At 40.7% G+C, this 20,104-nt stretch overlaps 1 protein-coding gene across 20 annotated transcripts in view; it reads right to left on the bottom strand.

Moving 5' to 3' along the window:
- Positions 1-20,104, bottom strand: part of FOXP1 (forkhead box P1) — a 1,122,086-nt gene that overhangs the window by 252,614 nt on the left and 849,368 nt on the right. For 15 of the 20 annotated variants that reach the window (XM_073592053.1, XM_073592052.1, XM_073592058.1 and 12 more), the window contains 2 exons: positions 12,196-12,288; positions 3,930-3,989 (listed from right to left, as the gene is read on the bottom strand). In XM_073592053.1, the coding sequence (XP_073448154.1) occupies positions 3,930-3,989; positions 12,196-12,288 (153 nt within the window). The remainder of the gene's footprint in view (positions 1-3,929; positions 3,990-12,195; positions 12,289-20,104) is intronic. The other 5 variants (XM_073592061.1, XM_073592070.1, XM_073592068.1 and 2 more) reach the window with 1 other exon arrangement.

Raw genomic sequence — 20,104 nt, 5'->3', positions numbered from 1 at the left:
TTTACATTCTCCAGCTAATGCACTACTACCTTTTCCTGAATAGAACATTGTCATTTTACCCAGGAGCTCAAAAAAGCCATTTCCAAAAAGACTGCTTTTTTTTTTTTTTTTCGCTCTTTGCCTTCGTCGTCTTGTATGCTGCAAAGACTCCGTGAGTGAAGAAAGAAAAAAGAATGGGCAGTTATTTGAATCGGTGAGTGACAGACTGGGCTAGCTCCCTGTATACATTAATAAATTAGAATTTTAATTGTGTCTTTGACTGCAGGAGATGCTCCGGCAGCCTAATATGTACCAACAATTGGCGATGTTATGGAATCTGCAATGTGGCCCTCCTCCGCTGACCCAGGCAACACAATTCCCAGTCTGACAACGGAAACCGTTTAGTTTGATCCTTTCAACTTATTTGAGGCCTGACAAATAAGCTTGCAGCTGAAAGGTCATGCTAGCCATATTTCATCCTCCACAGTTATTCCTGAGACATCTGCACAACAAAGCAGACCTGATTCACTACCCAACTTTAGACTTGGCTCAAACAATTTGCTGGTTGCACATGTCCCCTGGTGGTTATTTAATTTTTAAAAAATGTTTATATGCAAGGATTGTCAAATAAAATATTAAAAAAAAAAACGGAAATTTATTGTAATTACAGTTTCCTGCTCAACGCCAGACTGAGGAGGCTGTTTACTAAGAAACAAAAAGGAATATAGAGAGTTTAAAAGCGTATCAACTCCCAACCTTGGCCATTCTGTAAGAATGAATGTTCACTTGGGATTAAAGCATCATTCTATTGGGTAAAATCATAGACGCTGCCACATTGTTTAACCTTCATTGACCCAGGTAAAATAAGCAATAGCATGTTAATGCTTACCCTTTCTGTTGCTCATATCCACTGTTTCTGTGGCAACGCTGACTACAATTTTTTCAGTGTTTGGATGCCTAGTCCTCCTTGGCTCACTGTGGTTCCTTCCTCTAACCCTTGGTGGTGGACCAAGCATCCAACACACTCAGAAGAGTGCTGGGTGCTGCTAAAGTTGTTTAAACTGAATGTTGAATGTGACAGAAATGAAGAACAGTGACGCGGAATAGGTCTTAACCTTTTCCTTTGGACTTTGATTCTATAAATTTAAGAAAGTGAGAGTCACTGTAAGCCATAATAAAGTACACCTAAAAGGCGTGCTAAAGAGGCCTTACTTTTATTATGGTAGATCATGTTAGAATGCCCGTTTGTTGCTCCTTAAGTCATAAGACACCTTTATGAATCAGGGCCATTTTCTGATAAATATATAAAAAAAATAATTTGATAATGTTATAAATTGTTAAAGTGGGTATGTTTTATCATCCTCATAGGACTTCCTTTACATAGACTATGCCCCCTTCAATCCATCATGAATGCTGCTGCCAGACTGATTGGCCTTCCATTGGCTTCCACTCACCTAATACATACAATTCCAAATATGAACAACCTCCTACAAAGCCATCCATAACTTTGCTTCAAGATACATCACCAACCTCATCTCAAAATATCAATCAAACCATTCTCTCTGCTCCTCTGAAGACCTACTGTTCTCTAGCGCTCTTGTCGCCTCTTCTTATGCTCTCCTCCAGGACTTCTGCACAGCCTCTTCCATCCTCTGAAACTCCTTACCACAATCTAACTGTCTCCTTTTCTGTCCACCTCTAGGCGATCATTGAAAACCCATCGCTTCAGAGAGGCCTATCCTGCCTTCTACTAATAAAGAACTCTTTCACCAGCTCAACCCTAGAAGTTATGACCTCTTGTTTTACTTTCACCTCTTGTATTACTTGCCTCTCCCTATTGGTTAATAAACTCTAACGAACAGGGTCTTCTGATTCCTCTTGTATGGAATTGTACTGTAACGTTACGGTCTTCCCCCATGTTGTAAAATGCTGCACAAACTTTTTTATCAATACATAAATCTGTATTATAATAATAATATTAATGTTAGATTTTTTTTTCATCAATTAAAGGAAACCTGTACTGACACAAACATGTATGCTGGGATTGCTGATCCCCTGTAAAATACTTACTGCCTAGCTGTCATGCTGATCCAGTGCCTTTCACACTTTCTGAATCAGTGACCTGCAACATGTATACGGATCAGGTATTCTGACTTCACTAGTTGTATGTTTGTTCCAAGACCATCAAACCAGAGAGAGCCAGACAAATAACATTTTCAGGAAGTCAGCAATAGAAGCCTACAGATATTTTTCAGTGCAAGTTTCAATTAACTTTGTGCATCGACATGACCTTGTCTCATCCATTAAATACAGCCACAAAAAAGAAAAACAGGTATTTAATGGAATGTTTTTCTTTTCTACATATTGCTGCCTGCAGTCAAATCTCTCTTATCTTTAGGCCTCCTCAATAACTCTTTCTAGAGACCTTGTTCATCTCAACTTCTAAAACAATAGTGGGCAGACCTCATGGGTTATAATTCCCTATTACTAAACATCAACGAGTGACTGGAACCAATGCTGCTGACATTATTACCACAGTTAATTATTGCCATAAAGCAATACTTTGATGAGTTAGTTAAAGAGAACTTTTAAAGTCCATTTTTAAATGTCCCAATATTTATCCGTACAGGTATTCTTTAACCTGTTAACATTGCCACACAAGTTACAATCTGATCATCTAATTTACTTGAGGTATACCAACACCTATTAAATATTATGGTCTACCTGATTGGCTATACATTGAATGGATTTCATAGGAAGGTCCTCACACTGCAATCTAAGAAGACTATAAGGAGGCTGTACAACAAGACTAATGCCCCGTACACACGGTCGGACATTGATCGGACATTCCGACAACAAAATCCTAGGATTTTTTCCGATGGATGTCGGCTTGTCTTGCATACACACGGTCACACAAAGTTGTCGGAAAATCCGATCATTCTGAACGCGGTGACGTAAAGCACGTACGTCGGGACTATAAACGGGGCAGTAGCCACTAGCTTTCATCTCTTTATGTATTCTGAGCATGCGTGGCACTTTGTCCGTCGGATTTGTGTACACACGATCGGAAATTCCGACAACGGATTTTGTTGTCGGAAAATTTTATAGCCTGCTCTCAAACTTTGTGTGTCGGAAAATCCGATGGAAAATGTGTGATAGAGCCTACACACGGTCGGAATTTCCGACAACAAGGTCCTATGAGACATTTTCCGTCGGAAAATCCGACCGTGTGTACGGGGCATAACACTTGTTGTAGTAGGGAACCGGTTCAATTAAATGCTTGCAGGCATGCTTGGGCTACCCTCCCACCTCCCCGTTTCAGGTACCCACCTTCTCTTCTCCACTCCCCGCTGCTTTCTTTGCATGCCTGAAGTGAAGAGATATTGTTCAAACATTCAGATAAGAGGGATAATATGACTCCCTTTCTATAATTCTCTCTCTCTCTATAATTCAGCACTGAGCCCCGGAGCAAGCATTTGCCAGGCTCAAGCATTATAATGTGGGGGGGGGGCCAAACATAGCTTTCCATAAGTTCTGGTCAAATTGATTGGTTTGTGCTTTAGACTGTAAACTTGCTGCAGAAGACTTTCAGACACTGGGGACATTATGGGAGACTGTTAGAGATCACTGTCATTACATCCTCTTTGCAAATCAATGCTACCACTACTGGAGTCCACAAAAGACAGCATGCAAAGGACTGCACATGGCCCTTGGACCACAGGTTGGACACCAGGGATCTAGAGTTCATACAGGGATTCTTCTAATAACTCCTGCAGAGTGGCCAGGGAGAAAAGGGTATACGCAAGAATAAGCAGCAGAAAGGGCTGACATTTAACTGTAGGGGCAAAGCACAGGTTTACTTCAAAGCCATATTTTTACAAGTCTAGCCCATTATATGTCTCCTATTCTTGAACTGGCAACACAAACAGGTACATTAGTTTGATATTTACCTTTTTATCTGTCTCATCTCTCTCCTCTGTAGCCAGCCCCTCTCTATTGGCAGTGGTATCCTGCACAAATAAAAGAGATAGAGAGATAGATAGAGAGAGAGAGAGAGCGAGAGAGAGAGAGAAAGAGAGAGACACAGATTGAGCAGGTTTCTGGTCATTTAAAAGGCCACTAAACCTTACGCACAAGCTGCTGATATACAGGATCAGTTAATATTACTATGTAAACTAAATAGCCAAACGTCTGTGAATACCTGACCATCACACCAACCTATATGACCAAAGGTATGTTGACAACCCTCCAAATTATTGAGTTCACGTGTTTCTAATTATGCACCTCCAACTATGTGGTAACAGTTTGGAGAAGGCCCTTTTCTGTTCCAGAACAAAACCAACTCCATAAAGTCATAGTTTAATGAATTTGTTGTGGAGGAATTTGAGTGTCCTGCACAGAACCCTGACCTCAACGCTACTGAACACCTCTGAAGTGAATTAGAAAGAATAGCAAGCCAAGTCTTCTCATCCAACATTAGAACCTGACCATACCAATGCTCTTATGTCTGAAAAGGCACAAATTCCACAGACAACTTCCAAAATCTTATGGAAAGTTTTCCCAGAAGGGTGAAGGCCATTATAGCCACAAAGAAGGAGCAAGCTCTATATTAACAGCCAGTGGTTTGGAATATGATGTGATACAAGGCCATACAGGTTGACGATCAAGTTTTCACAAACGTTTGGCTATAAAGTGTATGTTCATTAACTGTTTCATTAAAGTACACCTGTCATAGGAGTAAAATGAAGGCTGCTACTGCTGGTCTATTTCTGAAAATGCTAGTTTCCCAGCAGCATCTGGCTCAATACTTCTGAGTCAATGATTCAGAACAAGCATGTAAAAATGAAAATTCTAAAAAAGAAAAACTGAATCTCTACTTATTTTGGGTCAGTGATTTAAAGAGTACCGTAGCAAAACCATAAGTATAACAGCCAGGCAAGTAGAAACACCAGATGAGCGTCACAAATGACAGCTTACTTTCTCCTGACAGGTGTACAGTATGTCTGTTTCCATCTTAGCTTCTATTATTCCTAGCTAGATCCCATTTACTTTAATTTAATACTTAAAGAATTGTCTTCTCCCAACAGGGGGGAGCCATTCCCACCGGGAGAAGACAGAGATTATCGCTTGTGGCTATAGCAGCTGCTAGCGATAATCACAAGAGAATTTGTCAGGCTGTCTGTACCCAAGTTGATCGATCGATCAGCTTGGTACATTCAGCCTGCCCATTTCCTGCTGAACCGGCTGGGATTCGAACTGGCTATGGCTGTCCTAAGGGAGGATTATAGCCCTCTGTAGCCCTCTCAGTTGCCATCTGTGTCCCATTGGGGAGATTTCCCTTACTGTTACATAGCCAAACAGGAAGTGATAGGAAATCCCTGCAAAATAAGGGAATCCCTGGTTGTCACCAAAACTAGCATCCCCACCAGAAGATTTCCCCTTTTTTCTTGATCTGGTGGAAACTCAATGTTTTAGATTTTTTTTTCAGTTCTACTTTTGGTTATAATAGTCACCAGGACAATTAGAGCGAGTGAATCTCCTTAATAGATACACATGCAGAAATGAAAACCTAATCTAAAAATCTAAAAATTAAAATCTAAATCCAAAACAAAACTTGCCTTTAATTATACTTTAAACTTGCCATATATGCTACAATCACATGTACATCCACAAGCTACTTTTCTGATTGTACATCTAACAGCAATAACACAGTGCAAGGGTCTCTCTGACTGGTTACCGTAGAGGTCCCTTCATCTGTACAGTTAACTAAAATGTCTGCTCACATTTATGTACCCGAATAAAAGTGAAACAATGAAAAAATGGCTAACCCAGTGTCCATGTGCATTTTCAGAACCACATGATGACGCACAGAATCACTGTTCACCGCATATTCACAGCTTAGTGGGCAGAGCAATGTAATCACGTACAGACACTTAATTTGAACAAGTTGAGAAAATAAATGATTTATTTATAGATGTAGTTAAAATATTTAAACCAAGTAAAAGTTAAAGTGGCCAAGCTATGAACAAGCAGTAAAAGAGCTTTAAAATAAGCCAGCACTCACCTTTTTAGCTGCATATACTGCAAAGTAATTCCTTCTCAAAGATCCTCGTAGACTCTTAACAAAGACTCTGAAGTTGGTATCATTCAGTTTCTAACAGCAAAGCTGCATTCACAGTGCAGTAGTGTCAGAATGTGTGTAAAAACATGTGACTATGTGCACATTGACAAAATGTGTAACCCGACCTGTTGCGCTTGTGGTGCCATTCATTGTTAAAAGCAACCCAAACGCAGCCTTTAGGACCCATGACAAAATGCATGGCTAAAAATGCACAAAGTTCACAGCTCAAAAAGATACTCAAGCTTCTTTGCCGCATTTGCCATGTGTATGGAAGTCCATTGAAATGAATAAGCTACCCTATGCATACAGCACAGCAACATCTGTACACACGATGTGCTACTTAGTGTGAATGGAAGCCTAGAATCACCTGCTGTGTATATAGCAGGATACCAAGATTCTGCTTTCATAGATAGGAGCTTAGATTTTAATGCTTGTGATTAACTTTAAAAATGATTTTCTCCATAACGCCTATGGATAGAGAGGTGAATGAAGGATTGTTTTAAAGTGCTATTACTGCTTGTTCAGGATATGTAGATACTTATTCTACATAGTCTGGACATAGGTTCACTTCAACCACTTGAATACTAGCCTGTAATCCCACTTTATTACCATGTAATTTTTCATTTTTTTGTGATGTGATAGCTTGACTGACAATTACTTGGTGATGCAACACTGTACCCAAATAATTTGTACAGTATATCATTTTTTGGAGACAGACAAAAACTTTTTTAGGTGTTTTTTAATAATCACTTTCTTTTTTTTTTACTATAAAAAATAAAAAAGTCCAAACATTTTGAAAAAAAAAAAAAAAGCTTCCCTTTATATTTGCTTATAAAACGTAAGAAATACAAATTCTGGGACAGGAGGTACCCCACTTCCCAAATGACCCCGGTTTGGAAAGTAGAAACCCCAAGGTAATCTAATTTTTTGCTGCAAACTGCTGCACATAAAGAAAATGCTGGTATATAAGGAGGTTAAAATATGAAGTTTGGTAATGGATGAAATGTACAGGTCATACACAGAGGGAGGAAGAGGTGTAGAGGTTAATGCAGTGCTTCTCAAGTCAAGACACCCTTTGAAATTATGGACAGTCTCAAGGCACCGCATTCTAAAATGTAAAAAACTATGCTAATAGTTTTACGTCATGCGGGAGCATCAACACACGTAGGACACCATGTTAGAGGCGCTTTATTCTTTCAAAGCAAATACACGTTTGCACACTAGTACTGACTAGTGTACCAATGTTTCTCTTCTCCCTATCTCTTACCCAGCTAATGTGACCCCAGTGCTGATGAAAAAGGACAGGCAATTAACACCCTACTTATCAACACTGATGATATCAGGACACCAGTGGCTGGATGGCTGAAATGGTGCACAATAAAAACCTGTAGCTTTGTGTAATTAAAAGGCAGGTTTGATCCACCTACTGGCATGTATACATTTTTGGGCAATTTTTAGACATTTTGTCAAGGCATCCCTGAAAAAAACCTCAAGGCAGCCCAGGGTGCCTGGGCACTCTGGTTGAAAAAGGCTGGGTTAATGTGTGGATGTTGGCTGGGGTAATAACAGTCCACCACTGATATGCATACCATAGTAGAAAAGTTCAAAGGTAGCAGGTGAAAGTAATAAGTCGCATACTAGTATCATCCTGTAAACAATGTAGCTGTGCTACATTTAGAAGCTTTATCCAATTTAACAAATTCTTGGTCATCCACAGCAGACCAATTTCAAAGATCATCTAAAAGGCTCGGCAGGAGGAGTAGAAGGATTAGAATGACTTAAGCCTGTGCTGTGTACCTTCCAGTCTATATGTTTCCTGCTTCACCAATCCAAGGCAGGCTTGAATCTGGATTGGCTGTTAGTCCCTTTTTTTTTTACTGTATGTCAGAGGCAGGAAGATGTCTGCACTTCAGCAAGTGTTCAGTTTTGCTCCAAGATTAATCTGATTACAGAACAATGAGAGTGGGGTGGAGTGGTGCACTACAGCAGGGCCTAGATGAAAATGAAAGCTCCAACAAGGTTGGCTCCCTTTATGCATCTCAAGGATTCATTTTCAGTTATGATTGGAGGGAACCATCGAGGCCATTCACACCTAACCCGTGTCTGCCTATTCATTTCCTGTGGGCTCCTAACAGGATATAAACTTAATGATTCACTTTTGGTTAGTGCCAATGTATCTATGTATTGGGGTGCACTGAAGAGTCAAAGAATGGAATTTTTCTCCAAAATGCATATTCAATGCATAGGTATCAATTCATCCTTATCGAATCACGTGACCAGTTCCTTTCCCTGCCTCTGTACATATTCCAAATGCTGCACAGTAATGCTGCACAGTAATGCCGCGTACAGACGATCGGACATTCTGACAACAAAATCCATGTTTTTTTTTTCCAACGGATGTTGGCTCAAGCTTGTCTTGCATACACACGGTCACACAAATGTTGTCGGAAATTCTGAACGTCAAAAATGCGGTGATGTAAACCACATACGATGAGCTGAGAAAAATGAAGTTCAATAGCCAGTGCGGCTCTTCTGCTTGATTCCGAGCATGCGTGGAATTTTGTGCGTCGGAATTGTGTACACACGATCGGAATTTACGGGAACGGATTTTGTTGGCGGAAAATTTGAGATCCAGATCTCAAATTTTGTTTGACGGAAATTCTGATGGAAAATGTCCGATGGAGCCCACACACGGCCAAAATATCCGACAACAAGCTCCCATCGAACATTTGTTGTTGGAAATTCCGATCGTGTGTACGCAGCATAACCGTACATAAACACATAAGAGAGTTCAATTCATATTTGGAAACTTCACTCTGTGGTACTTCTGTAATAACTTATTCATGTTATAATTTTAAAACATCATAATGTTCTCTGTGACATTAAAAAGAATGGTTATGGCGTACCCATGCCTTTAAATTATCTCTAACGTCAAAACTTGAATTTGTCTTCCTTGGTGTGTCTTCCTCAGTATGTCAAAGCTGAATCATGAAAAAAATTGCTCCCAAGATTCAGCAACGGCTTTGCTTGTTCTGCTCCCACTTGATGATTGACGAGGGTGGACAAACAAACCTAGTTTGAGAGAGTCTTACGTACCAACAAATTTAGTGATTTCAATAGCTCCTCTTTTAAAACAATATTCAGCTTTATTGTTAGCGATTGTTCTTTAATCCAAGGAATGAAAAATATATTGCAGGAATTATGATAGCAGCAAACTATTCTGTAACTGATTTCCTTTAGACATCTTTGGCCACGGGCCTGGGATCTGGACAAGCACACCAATGTGTAGACAAATGTCAGACCTGGCGATACATCCATCTTTCGTTTTCTAAACTATAAAGGGTCGCTCGTTCCTCCTGCACAACATTGGACTGTGTGTAGGTGACGCCGAATGGGTTTATCTGGTAGACGCAGAGTGTATTTGGCAGCGCTCGGCTCCGGCTGAGCCAGCGGGATTTGATGTATATGTAATCTGTCTCCAAACACTCGTGGCTTCCTTCTCTGTGTGATAAATTGTTTCTTCTGCAAATAAACTCCACTTACAACAGACAGGTCAGCTATTTCATTTATCAGTTTGGGGCAGCAGATTGTTACGGGATCTTAAAACATTTGCTGTTTATTCTGGGTTAAAGAGGTGACGGCACCAGAGACACTGGAAGAAGCCCAACACGTTATTTAGAATCTATCTATCTATCTATCTATCTATCTATCTATCTATCTATCTATCTATCTATCTATCTATCTATCTATCTATCTATCTATCTATCATAAATAAGTCTGAGTAGGTCACGGCAACCACAGGACAGTAAATAACAGACGATTAATATGCTCACCGTTTCCACAGGGTTTGCTCCATCTTGATAAAAATGGGCTGAGCCCCAGTGAAACATTGGACACCTTAAATGTCTGTTCTTTACTTCTATTCTCCTTCTGCAAGTCCTGTGAGTGCCTTGAACTAACCAGGCTTATCTACTGCAATTTTTACCATAAAGCACCCAGCGGATTTCCACTAATGTGTGCAGCGGCTACCGTTGACATTGTATTTTTCATAAATATGTAGCAGAAACCTTAATCTTTGGTGAGGCCACTTCGTAACACTCTCTGCCTCCTTTTACAATTGGCATCCCCCTACCACCACTAGGACAAGTCACACTAGCAACTCCACACCACTCACACACACATTATCCCTTCGTATACTCTTCAAGGTCATATACAGGGCACAGTTGAGCCTAGATCCCCACACAGCACCCAACCTCAACCCACGCACAGCTTTACCGTGAATTAAATGGCATGTACTGTAAGTTGCTCAGTGACACCAGCATCACAGCCTCATCTATGGGCTGTCCTAGGGGACGTAACTCTGGCATGGATCTTGAATACAGCGTAGCTGACTCTTGTTCATCTCCCAACACACACCAGGTAGCAGATTTCTTAATCTACTGATAGCTCAGGGACAGTAAGTGAGAGGGTTGACTTGGTACATATCTTTAGGACTTGTTTTGGAAGAGGGATTTGGGGAGGACAACCCACACCACACACAGAATGATGACACACAAGGTCATCTCATGCACTGATACACCTACAACCCATCCATGGATTAAATAGTCCTACCACTCTGTGGCTTCAGTAAGAACTTGAGTACATCACTCCTCCAGACTCGCAATCCCCACTGCTACCCTATGACGAGCATCTTTTGGCCCATAAAGATAACCAGCTGCTATGACCTGTGACAACACCATCTTCCACACCATAAGATTAATTACACATCTTCCCCCACGTATACACAAATTTTATTTCTTCTAAGTGGTAGAGAAAATTGAGTACTGTCCGTGATACTTTTTTTATTTGCACTAACAATCACGGACAGTACTCAATTTTCTCTGTCACAATTGCACTAATACGGCTACAACAAATCAAGTTCTAAGTGGTACAAACAGAGGTCACCCTTGGACTGATGACACCTCCATACCAGACAGATGACTACATTATTTACCGCCAAGTCAAAAGAGTTGTGAACTCTACCCACCCTCCCCCATAATTATAACAATATACAATATAAGTGTTGCCTAACTTCATGGTGGTGGCCCCTTTTTTCATATACTACATTATGAGCAGCACATTGGTTTGGACCCCTGGCCTTCAGTTGCAGTTCCTTCTTAAAGAGTATTATTGAATAGGCTCCCCAGTCTACTATCCAAAGCCAGAGCCAGTGAGCAGATGCATTTTGGGATATTTTACAACAAAACAAATTGAGTTAACATTCATAAAATATCTGTGCAGAAAAGTCCTCATCCTTGCATTATACAGCTTACTATACCAGATGAACTCCAGGCAGACATAAAATACATAAACAAATGCTGGTCTGTATTCAGCAATATACCCTAAATGTATGTTTAAACTATGCAGTGTAAGTATCTGGATTTAACCTGTTATCGGTTTAATGCGGTCTCTGTACAGCACAGCTCAGACTGGGGGAGGGAGAAGCAGCACAAGGATCCAGTCAGTTGTGCTGCAGTGCAAGGAGCATGCTGACAGAAGCAGAGAGCGGGATGATAGAGAGATGAGCTCCTTTCAGTGTTCAGTCACAGGCTGGGGGAGAAGTATAACTGGACTGCAGCAGCAGAAAATTGGGTCTCCTGCCCTGTCAGATAGGGCTGTGCTGTGTGGCAGAGCTGTGTATATTTCAAAACTACATAGACAGAGATACAAAAGCTTCGGCAGGTAAACCCTCCTCCTTATATGTATTCCCATCTGTGTATTCAGCTGTTTACCAGCAGTACTGCGGTGTTGAATGTCCAAGCTATTCTATGTGCAGTAAAGCAGCAAGCAGTGAATACTATAAGAGCTTGTGTGAAGAGCCTATGCACAATTACCTGACAGCTAGTACATAGCATCAGTCAAGCTAATTTTTTGATAACGCAGGTAAAAGTCTTTACATTTAGCCAATTCATGAGGATCAGAGTGAACAAAGCTTACTCTATCATTTCTGTTGGACATAACAGTGACCAGCAGCTAGTCTTGTCACCGGCTTCACTTGCACACATCTGAACATCTTTCACTTTCCAAATCAGCATCAAAGCCAAGTGCTTTCCTACCTGTAGGGGTAGTTGCTTGTCATTCCTCTTGTGGCTCTTTACTCCACTGACTTGCTGCTGGTGTATTAATAGCTGCCTTGCAACTTGAAAAGCCTGAAGTGGGGAGGAAAAAAGACAACACAAACATGTCAGTTTAACCACTTGAAGACCCGGCCTTTTCTGGCACTTTTTGTTTAAATTAGTATTTTTTGCTAGAAAATTACTTATAACCCTCAAACATTTTATATATAAAAAACATAATTACACAGTGACATAAAAAATTGTAATGATTGCCGTTTTATTCCCTAGAGTTTCTGATAAACAATTATGTTTTTTATGGTATTTGCGGAGCAATTTTTCAAACACTATTTTTTGGGAAAAAAATACACTTTAATTAATAAAAAAAAAAAAAAACACAACATATACTACAATTTTTTAATCCAATATGAAAGATGATATTACACCGAGTAAATAGATACCCAACATGTCACGCTTTAAAATTGTGCACGCTTGTGGAATGGCGACAAACTACGGTACTTAAAATCTCCATAGGTGACGCTTTATTTAAGAAAACAAAAAAACAAAAAGGACAATTGTTTACTTCCAGCCTGGACTGGAAGTGACGTCATGACGTCGCTCTGGTTCTCCAAGGTTATAGAGGCGATCAAAGCCAATCTAGTTTCTCGGGCGCGCCGGTGGAAATGGTAAGCTTGAGAAACACCGGCGAGCGCTTCTGAAAGCATTCCAGCAGCTAATAAGCCGCTCAGAACACTTTCATGAGAAAGACAGCCACTGGCTGGAGAAAAAATACCGGTGTTATGGCTGATATCTTTAGCCATAATCCCAGTAAACCATTTACAAACTGCAACATTCTCTCTGTGGACTACAGAACACCCCCTGCTATGGAAAAGAGGGGAGGGCGAGCTGTAGTCCTGTCCTAGGCTGATAAGCCTCCTGCCCCATTGATATAGTATGGTGAGTGAGCGCGGTCAGCCTTTGGAACGGGAGTGCGTTATTGGCAAGTAATAGAAATAATGCAACACAGGCCTGGTAAGCTGCAGTATACAGTGGCAAGAAAAAGTATGTGAACCCCATAAAATCAACGGGTTTTCTGCAGTAATTTGTATAAAATGTATACCTTATGTGATCTGATCCACATCTAAGTCACAACAACAGACCACCACAAAATGCTTAAGCAAATTTGCTAGCACGTTTAAATTAAACATTATGCAGGCATGATGCCCCCCCCCGCCCCCAATTCCTAAACACTTACCTGCCTTCTCTCATGATCCAGCACTGTCCAGGCTCAGCCCCGCTCTCCCCTCCTCCTCGTCTCACAGGAGACACAGGCAATTGCAGGAGCCATAGGGGGTGGGTGAGGTGGGAGTGGGTGGCGCTGTGACACACGCAGGGCAGGTAAGAAGCACACCCGCACAAGTGCCCCCTTAGCACACAGCTTGCTGAGGGGGCACCCGCAGGAAAGGAGCAGAGGACAGTGGGGGACTCCAGAAGAGAAGGTAAGAGACTGCTCTGTGCAATACCATTGTACAGAGCAGGTAAGTATGACATCTATTTTAATTTGAAAAAAATTCACTTTACAATAAATGTAAAGTTGCTTTTTGCATAAGTGTAGGCACACCCCCTTGTCCAACATTTCCAGGCCTGACCTTGCAAGTAGAAGGACTACAGAGCAGATCTGAGAGGGCTAAAGCTGCATGAAAAGGTTCTCCATAACATCTTTGGATAAACATACAGGTTTTTTTTGTTTTTTAATGTTTGCAGGTGTACAAGAAGGAACGATAGTAAAGACGGATTAAAGGTGACTATTCAAGAACATTACAATGTATAATATCTATATATATGTAACAAGAGACAGAGTTTGAAATCTTCATTAAACAAAGTTTTTCACTTTGGTTTCCTCTATTCTCTTACCCGAGCTCAATGAATATATTTCATCAGCATCGCTGGACTCTCTTTCAAGATGACTGCCGCCACCAACAGCAGCTATAAAGTTGTGCAGAAATGGCCTATTATTATTTATTGGGATGTTACCCAGAGTCCATTTGAAGGCATTTTACCAAATGACTCCGCTAATCTTGGCTAGGTCCTAGTGGACTGTGCAGGACATTAGCGCTGCAAAAGTCATCCGATATTGTACAGGCAGATGAGCCAGGGCCTGTACCGCAGTCATTTCACACACATAAAACTAAGGACTTCATCACTGAAGCAGGACAAATCCTCAGCCCGGGGTGGAGGGGTCTGTGGGGGCTAGGAGTATGTTAAAAAAGAAGAAGGTAGCATTCCGGCTTAATTAAAATGTCTGATACTGTTTTACTATCAGTAACCATTGAAATGACAAAAAATAACTAATTAAAACTTTTATCTACTTTCCATCTAAGGTAGGGCTACATGTGTATTTTGTAACAGCGAGTAATGCCACATATATTGCTAGTAATTCGTTGCTAGGAGTAGCAAATGATCTGTAAGCAGTGAAACAAAGGGTCACCTATCATCTTAGATAAAAAAAAAAATAATAACATAGTAGTGGTTAAAAAACACATGATCACGCAATGATCCACTTTTGAGCAACTGATCACTACTAAGCAGTGCTGGATTACCAACTAGGCAGAGTAGGCACTGACCTACAGGCCCCACACCATTTAAGGGACCCACGACAATGGAACAAAATAATACTGATTTGATCTTGAAAGAAAATAACAATAAGCGTTCTTAAATTTTTTACAAAGGATAGAAAAAAATAAATCAACTGAAAGAAATGAAAACTTTACATTAAAGACTCTACAGATAAAATACTGTACTAATGTAATGTACCTAATAACAACTTAAAGTACATAAACCATATAGAGATGACACAATTTATAGCCTCGCTATTAACAATCCCGCAGACTATACCAGTCTGCTTGCTGGGCCATTTAGCGCACCGCACAACAACTCAGACCCTCATAGGACTTTTGCTCTTTTACGCCCGTAAAGCAATATTGCTGAAATGGAAACAATCAGACGCGCCCTCTCTAAATTTCTGGAAAGCCTCGGTCAAGTCTACAATACCATTATATAAAGCCACATATCTCTCCCGTGGGTGTATTGCCAAATTTGACAAAGTGTGGAAGCTATGGCTTGACTTGGCCCTCCACTAATGCTGCTCAAGAATAACCAGTTTATCTGATACACATTGACTACTCCATCCATGCTAACACCTGCTAAGACCCTCATGATACTCCCCTATATTTGAATCCTTAATATTCTAGGCCTAGTACCAAAGTTCCCTCTTGGGAAACTACACCTCTATCGAAGACGAGTAGCCCACTATCCTTTCATAATTCTCCAAATGGAGTCACTGAGCAGTGGTGTTTTATTGTTTGTATTGTTGTATGGTTTTTTTTTTGTTTTTTTTCTGTAGCTAATAGTATTATTTAGGTAGATAACCTGTTAGGTAGCGGTTTACGTGGTACTTTTTCGAGCCGGGGAATGCCCCAAGGCTCTGTTTTTGTAACTCTGTTACCCCTTTTGAAAAAACAATAAAGAGAATTAAAAAAAAAAGTACATAAACAATAGACATCAGGTTCACATTACAATTTGTCTCCTAAAAGCCCATCTTCTTTCAGCTGTCAGTTTGTAAAAAATGTTGGTGCAACCTAAGTATTTGTAATGTACAGTAGTGATGCTCATCTCCATTTGGTGGCAAACGTGCACACTACTTAGTTCAATGTTATCCCACTAGTGCACATGAACGAGAAACCTCCAGAAACCTGCAAACCCCCAGAATTTCGATTGCCTAGGGGCCTCCACAGAGTTTAATCCAGCACTGCTACCAAGGATAAGCACAGGTTTGGTCCGAACTTCCGTAGCGGTCAACTGCACCCAGGGCATTCCCCCTGCCGCGGTTGCACATACACAAAGAGGTGGACATACTTGAGACATCAAGAAACAGAACAAGGGCGCATACACCGCTTCAGGCAATAAGTGGATACACCCGGTCCAAGGTGCTAATCCCGCATTATCACCGTAGGTAATATCAAGAAGAGAAGAAAATTTGATCGCACACTCGAATCCAAACAATTCGAGTGTGCACGGTTCTTTTCATGTGAAACGCGTCAACTAATCATCCTTGCAATTTTGTCTGGCTTATGACAATAAAGAACTTTCAATAGCATCCTTTGGAGTCGAGTGTGCGATCAAATTTTCTTCTCTTCTTCATACTTGAGACATCATTGACCTAATATGGCGACACGGCTATGACTCCGGTCAATAACATATGGCTAAGTGGCCATGTTAGCTTAATGATGTCACAAGCGTCCCTGCACCTTTGTGTATGGGGAATGACCTGGCTGAAGTTGACTGGGTGGCGGTGGACAAGAGTGACAGCTTCCTTCTGGTTTCAGTCAGAACCCAATTCGGACTAAACCTGTGCTCATCCCTAATCACTACAATATGTTACAAATATAGTTTACCCAAAAGGGAGCCATTTTTTTCCATCCATTGAGCAACTGGTTGGTACTTTTAGTCATGTCACAGGTTCCCTTGATGGGCTTCAATTGATAGCGAGTATCATATTTAAAAGGGTAACTCCACTTTTATGGGGGGGAAAAAATAGCAAATAAAAAAATAATAATAATATAGCGTATACACTTGCGACACAAGTCCTATTGTAATTGAATGTTATTACAAATTACATTTCCTTTTCAATCTGCAGCTCTGTCATTTTCTGCAAAGTTCAGCGCAATATGGCTACCTGGAGGTGTTCTGTGCACACAATGTGTACAGAACACGCCTTTGGAAACATCATTTCCTGCTTGTGTGATTGGCTCACTGATTTTCCCAGAAGTCTATGCTAAGATACAAGTCAGATTTTTGGCATCCCCTGCAACAAAAATGTCATTTTTGGTAAGATACTCCCAATAGGAAATAACATCTAAAAGGGATGCAGACCCTGTAATGTTTCTCATTAGAGCCCTGATTCTGCAGCAGCTGGTTGATATTTATGAAACCGCTCCCATTAGACTCACTTAACACGGGGGGCACAGAGGAACAGTGATTTCTTCAGAATAACAAAAGGTAGGAATCTACAACAAAGTTTGTTAAAATCCCTGCAATGTACATAGATCGCCCAGAGGTGGGATGTTTTTTTTCTCAACAAAAGTGGAGTTACGCTTTAAGCAAAAAGTCTCCCATGTACCTGCTGCATAGGAGAGCAACTAATGGACGTTACAAAAGGTAAATAAAGTAAACTCTTACATTACTTTGCTTTAAAGCATGTAGACAGGATGATAAATGTCAACCTGAAATATCACATTTTTCCTTTGCAGCTGAAAGTTTTTCAGTATTATGTAATCATTTGTTTGGATGTATGCAAATTTTGCTCTATGTTTATTGCACCTCTTGCCAACCATGTAATGCATATATGCGGTGGCAAGAAAAGTGGGTTTTAATACCTAGACACTGCACATATACACCCATGCTCTGAGGGGGTGGAACAAAATGTGTTGGGGGCATGGCCTGGCAGGAGTCCAGGCTAAGCCTGCCATTCACTTCACAACTAATGGGTTTGCATTGATGTGCAGCTTTCGGGACACATCCTTCATCACATGATATAGAAGCCATGGCACCTCCTGGGTATTAATGCCTGCATAAAGGGGTTAAACACAAACAATCTCAGCTCCATAATTCATATGCTGTAGTTACATACCTCCCAACTTTCTGAGATGGGAATGAGGGACACCTATTAGCAAAAGTTTGTAGGCATAGGACACACACCACTGCCACGCCCCCTTAAACCAGAATTGTACAGAAAATATTATTGGTTAAACACACAAGTGCTTTTTTACCACTACTATTCCTTTATAAACACTTTTGGAATTTACAAATACAGTAATCTAGAAATTGAATGAAAGGTTTAGCACTGGGAAACACTTTTTGATAGATAAAAAGTGCATTTTATATACAACTATATAAATGAGACCAAAATGAGGGACAAATGTAGAGGAAAGAGGGACAGAGAGACTCTGTTCCAAATCAGGGACAGTCCCTCGAAATCAGGGATAGTTGGGAGCTATGTAGTTAGTTACATTTAACTGGACTATTTTGTAATGTTGAGTATCACTGCTCATTCAAGTGGCTCCTCCAGTGGAAGAACAAGAATATGGTAGCAGGAAGGCTTTTATTGCACAAGTCTTTGCCTGGTTCCATGGGAGACCTGATTTTCCTTGACTGCAATTAAAGTAGAAATTTAGGAATAAAAAAATTGTCAGGATAAAATATATAAATTCCTAAATGCATAAAAACAGGCAGACTTTTTAATGGCGAACAGACATACTTGGGGAGATTTACTAAAACAGAATCTGGTACAGCTGTGCATAGAATGCAATCAGCTTCTAGCTTCAGCTTGTTCAAATTAAGTTTTGACAATAAGGCTGGATTCACACCTATGCATTTTTAGTGCTTTTTGCATTTTGCAGATTTGCACAACAGAACGTGTTCCATAGGAAACCATGGTAAATGGACTGTAGTGCAAATCTGCAAAATGCAAAAAGCACTAAAAATGCATAGGTGTGAATCCAGCCTAAAACCTAGAAGCTGATTGGTTACTATGCATGGCTGCACCAGATGCGACACATGTGCAACAGTTTTAGTAAATCTCCCCCTTGATGTCTCATCTGCATTAAAGTTTCTTACCTCTCTGAACGCCCCTGTATACTAAGCTGCGCACGAGCAGTTCAGTGTACAAGATCGGCAATGTCAAGATGAATGTTCGGGAGTGACATCATCTGGGTTCAGCCGATGGAAACAGCCAAAGATTGGTACCTGGAAGCAGACCAGCTGAAGATGTGAGTGGTTGGCAGAAGGCTTTGGGACACCACAGCATGGTGAAGAATAGTATAGTCCTAATTCAACTTATACTTTTGGGTCTTGTCTCTCCCCCATGTTAGCAAATGGGCGCTGCAGCACTGAACTGTTCGAATCCTTGTGCTACTTCTCTTTCTCCCAGTCTGACCTCTGCTGTACAGGGGATTACTAAGGGCCATTACCAAATCAAAATGTGATTCTTACAGGTAAAAGCCAGTAAATTAGAATATTTTGAAAAACTTGATTTATTTCAGTAATTGCATTCAAAAGGTGTAACTTGTACATTATATTTATTTATTGCACACAGACTGATGCATTCAAATGTTTATTTCATTTAATTTTGATGATTTGAAGTGGCAACAAATGAAAATCCAAAATTCCGTGTGTCACAAAATTAGAATATTACTTAAGGCTAATACAAAAAAGGGATTTTTTAGAAATGTTGGCCAACTGAAAAGTATGAAAATGAAAAATATGAGCATGTACAATACTCAATACTTGGTTGGAGCTCCTTTTGCCTCAATTACTGCATTAATGCGGCGTGGCATGGAGTCGATGAGTTTCTGGCACTGCTCAGGTGTTATGAGAGCCCAGGTTGCTCTGATAGTGGCCTTCAACTCTTCTGCGTTGTTGGGTCTGGCATTCTGCATCTTCCTTTTCACAATACCCCACAGATTTTCTATGGGGCTAAGGTCAGGGGAGTTGGTTGGCCAATTTAGAACAGAAATACCATGGTCCGTAAACCAGGCACGGGTAGATTTTGCGCTGTGTGCAGGCGCCAAGTCCTGTTGGAACCTGAAATCTCCATCTCCATAGAGCAGGTCAGCAGCAGGAAGCATGAAGTGCTCTAAAACTTGCTGGTAGACGGCTGCGTTGACCCTGGATCTCAGGAAACAGAGTGGACCGACACCAGCAGATGACATGGCACCCCAAACCATCACTGATGGTGGAAACTTTACACTAGACTTCAGGCAACGTGGATCCTGTGCCTCTCCTGTCTTCCTCCAGACTCTGGGACCTCGATTTCCAAAGGAAATGCAAAATTTGCTTTCGTCAGAAAACATGA

Source organism: Aquarana catesbeiana, linkage group LG07 (genome assembly GCF_042186555.1).
Source record: "Aquarana catesbeiana isolate 2022-GZ linkage group LG07, ASM4218655v1, whole genome shotgun sequence".
In the NCBI taxonomy this organism is placed as follows: Eukaryota; Metazoa; Chordata; class Amphibia; order Anura; family Ranidae; genus Aquarana; species Aquarana catesbeiana.
The sequence above is the reverse complement of the archived record's forward strand: the minus strand, read 5'-3'. Positions and strand labels throughout refer to the sequence as shown.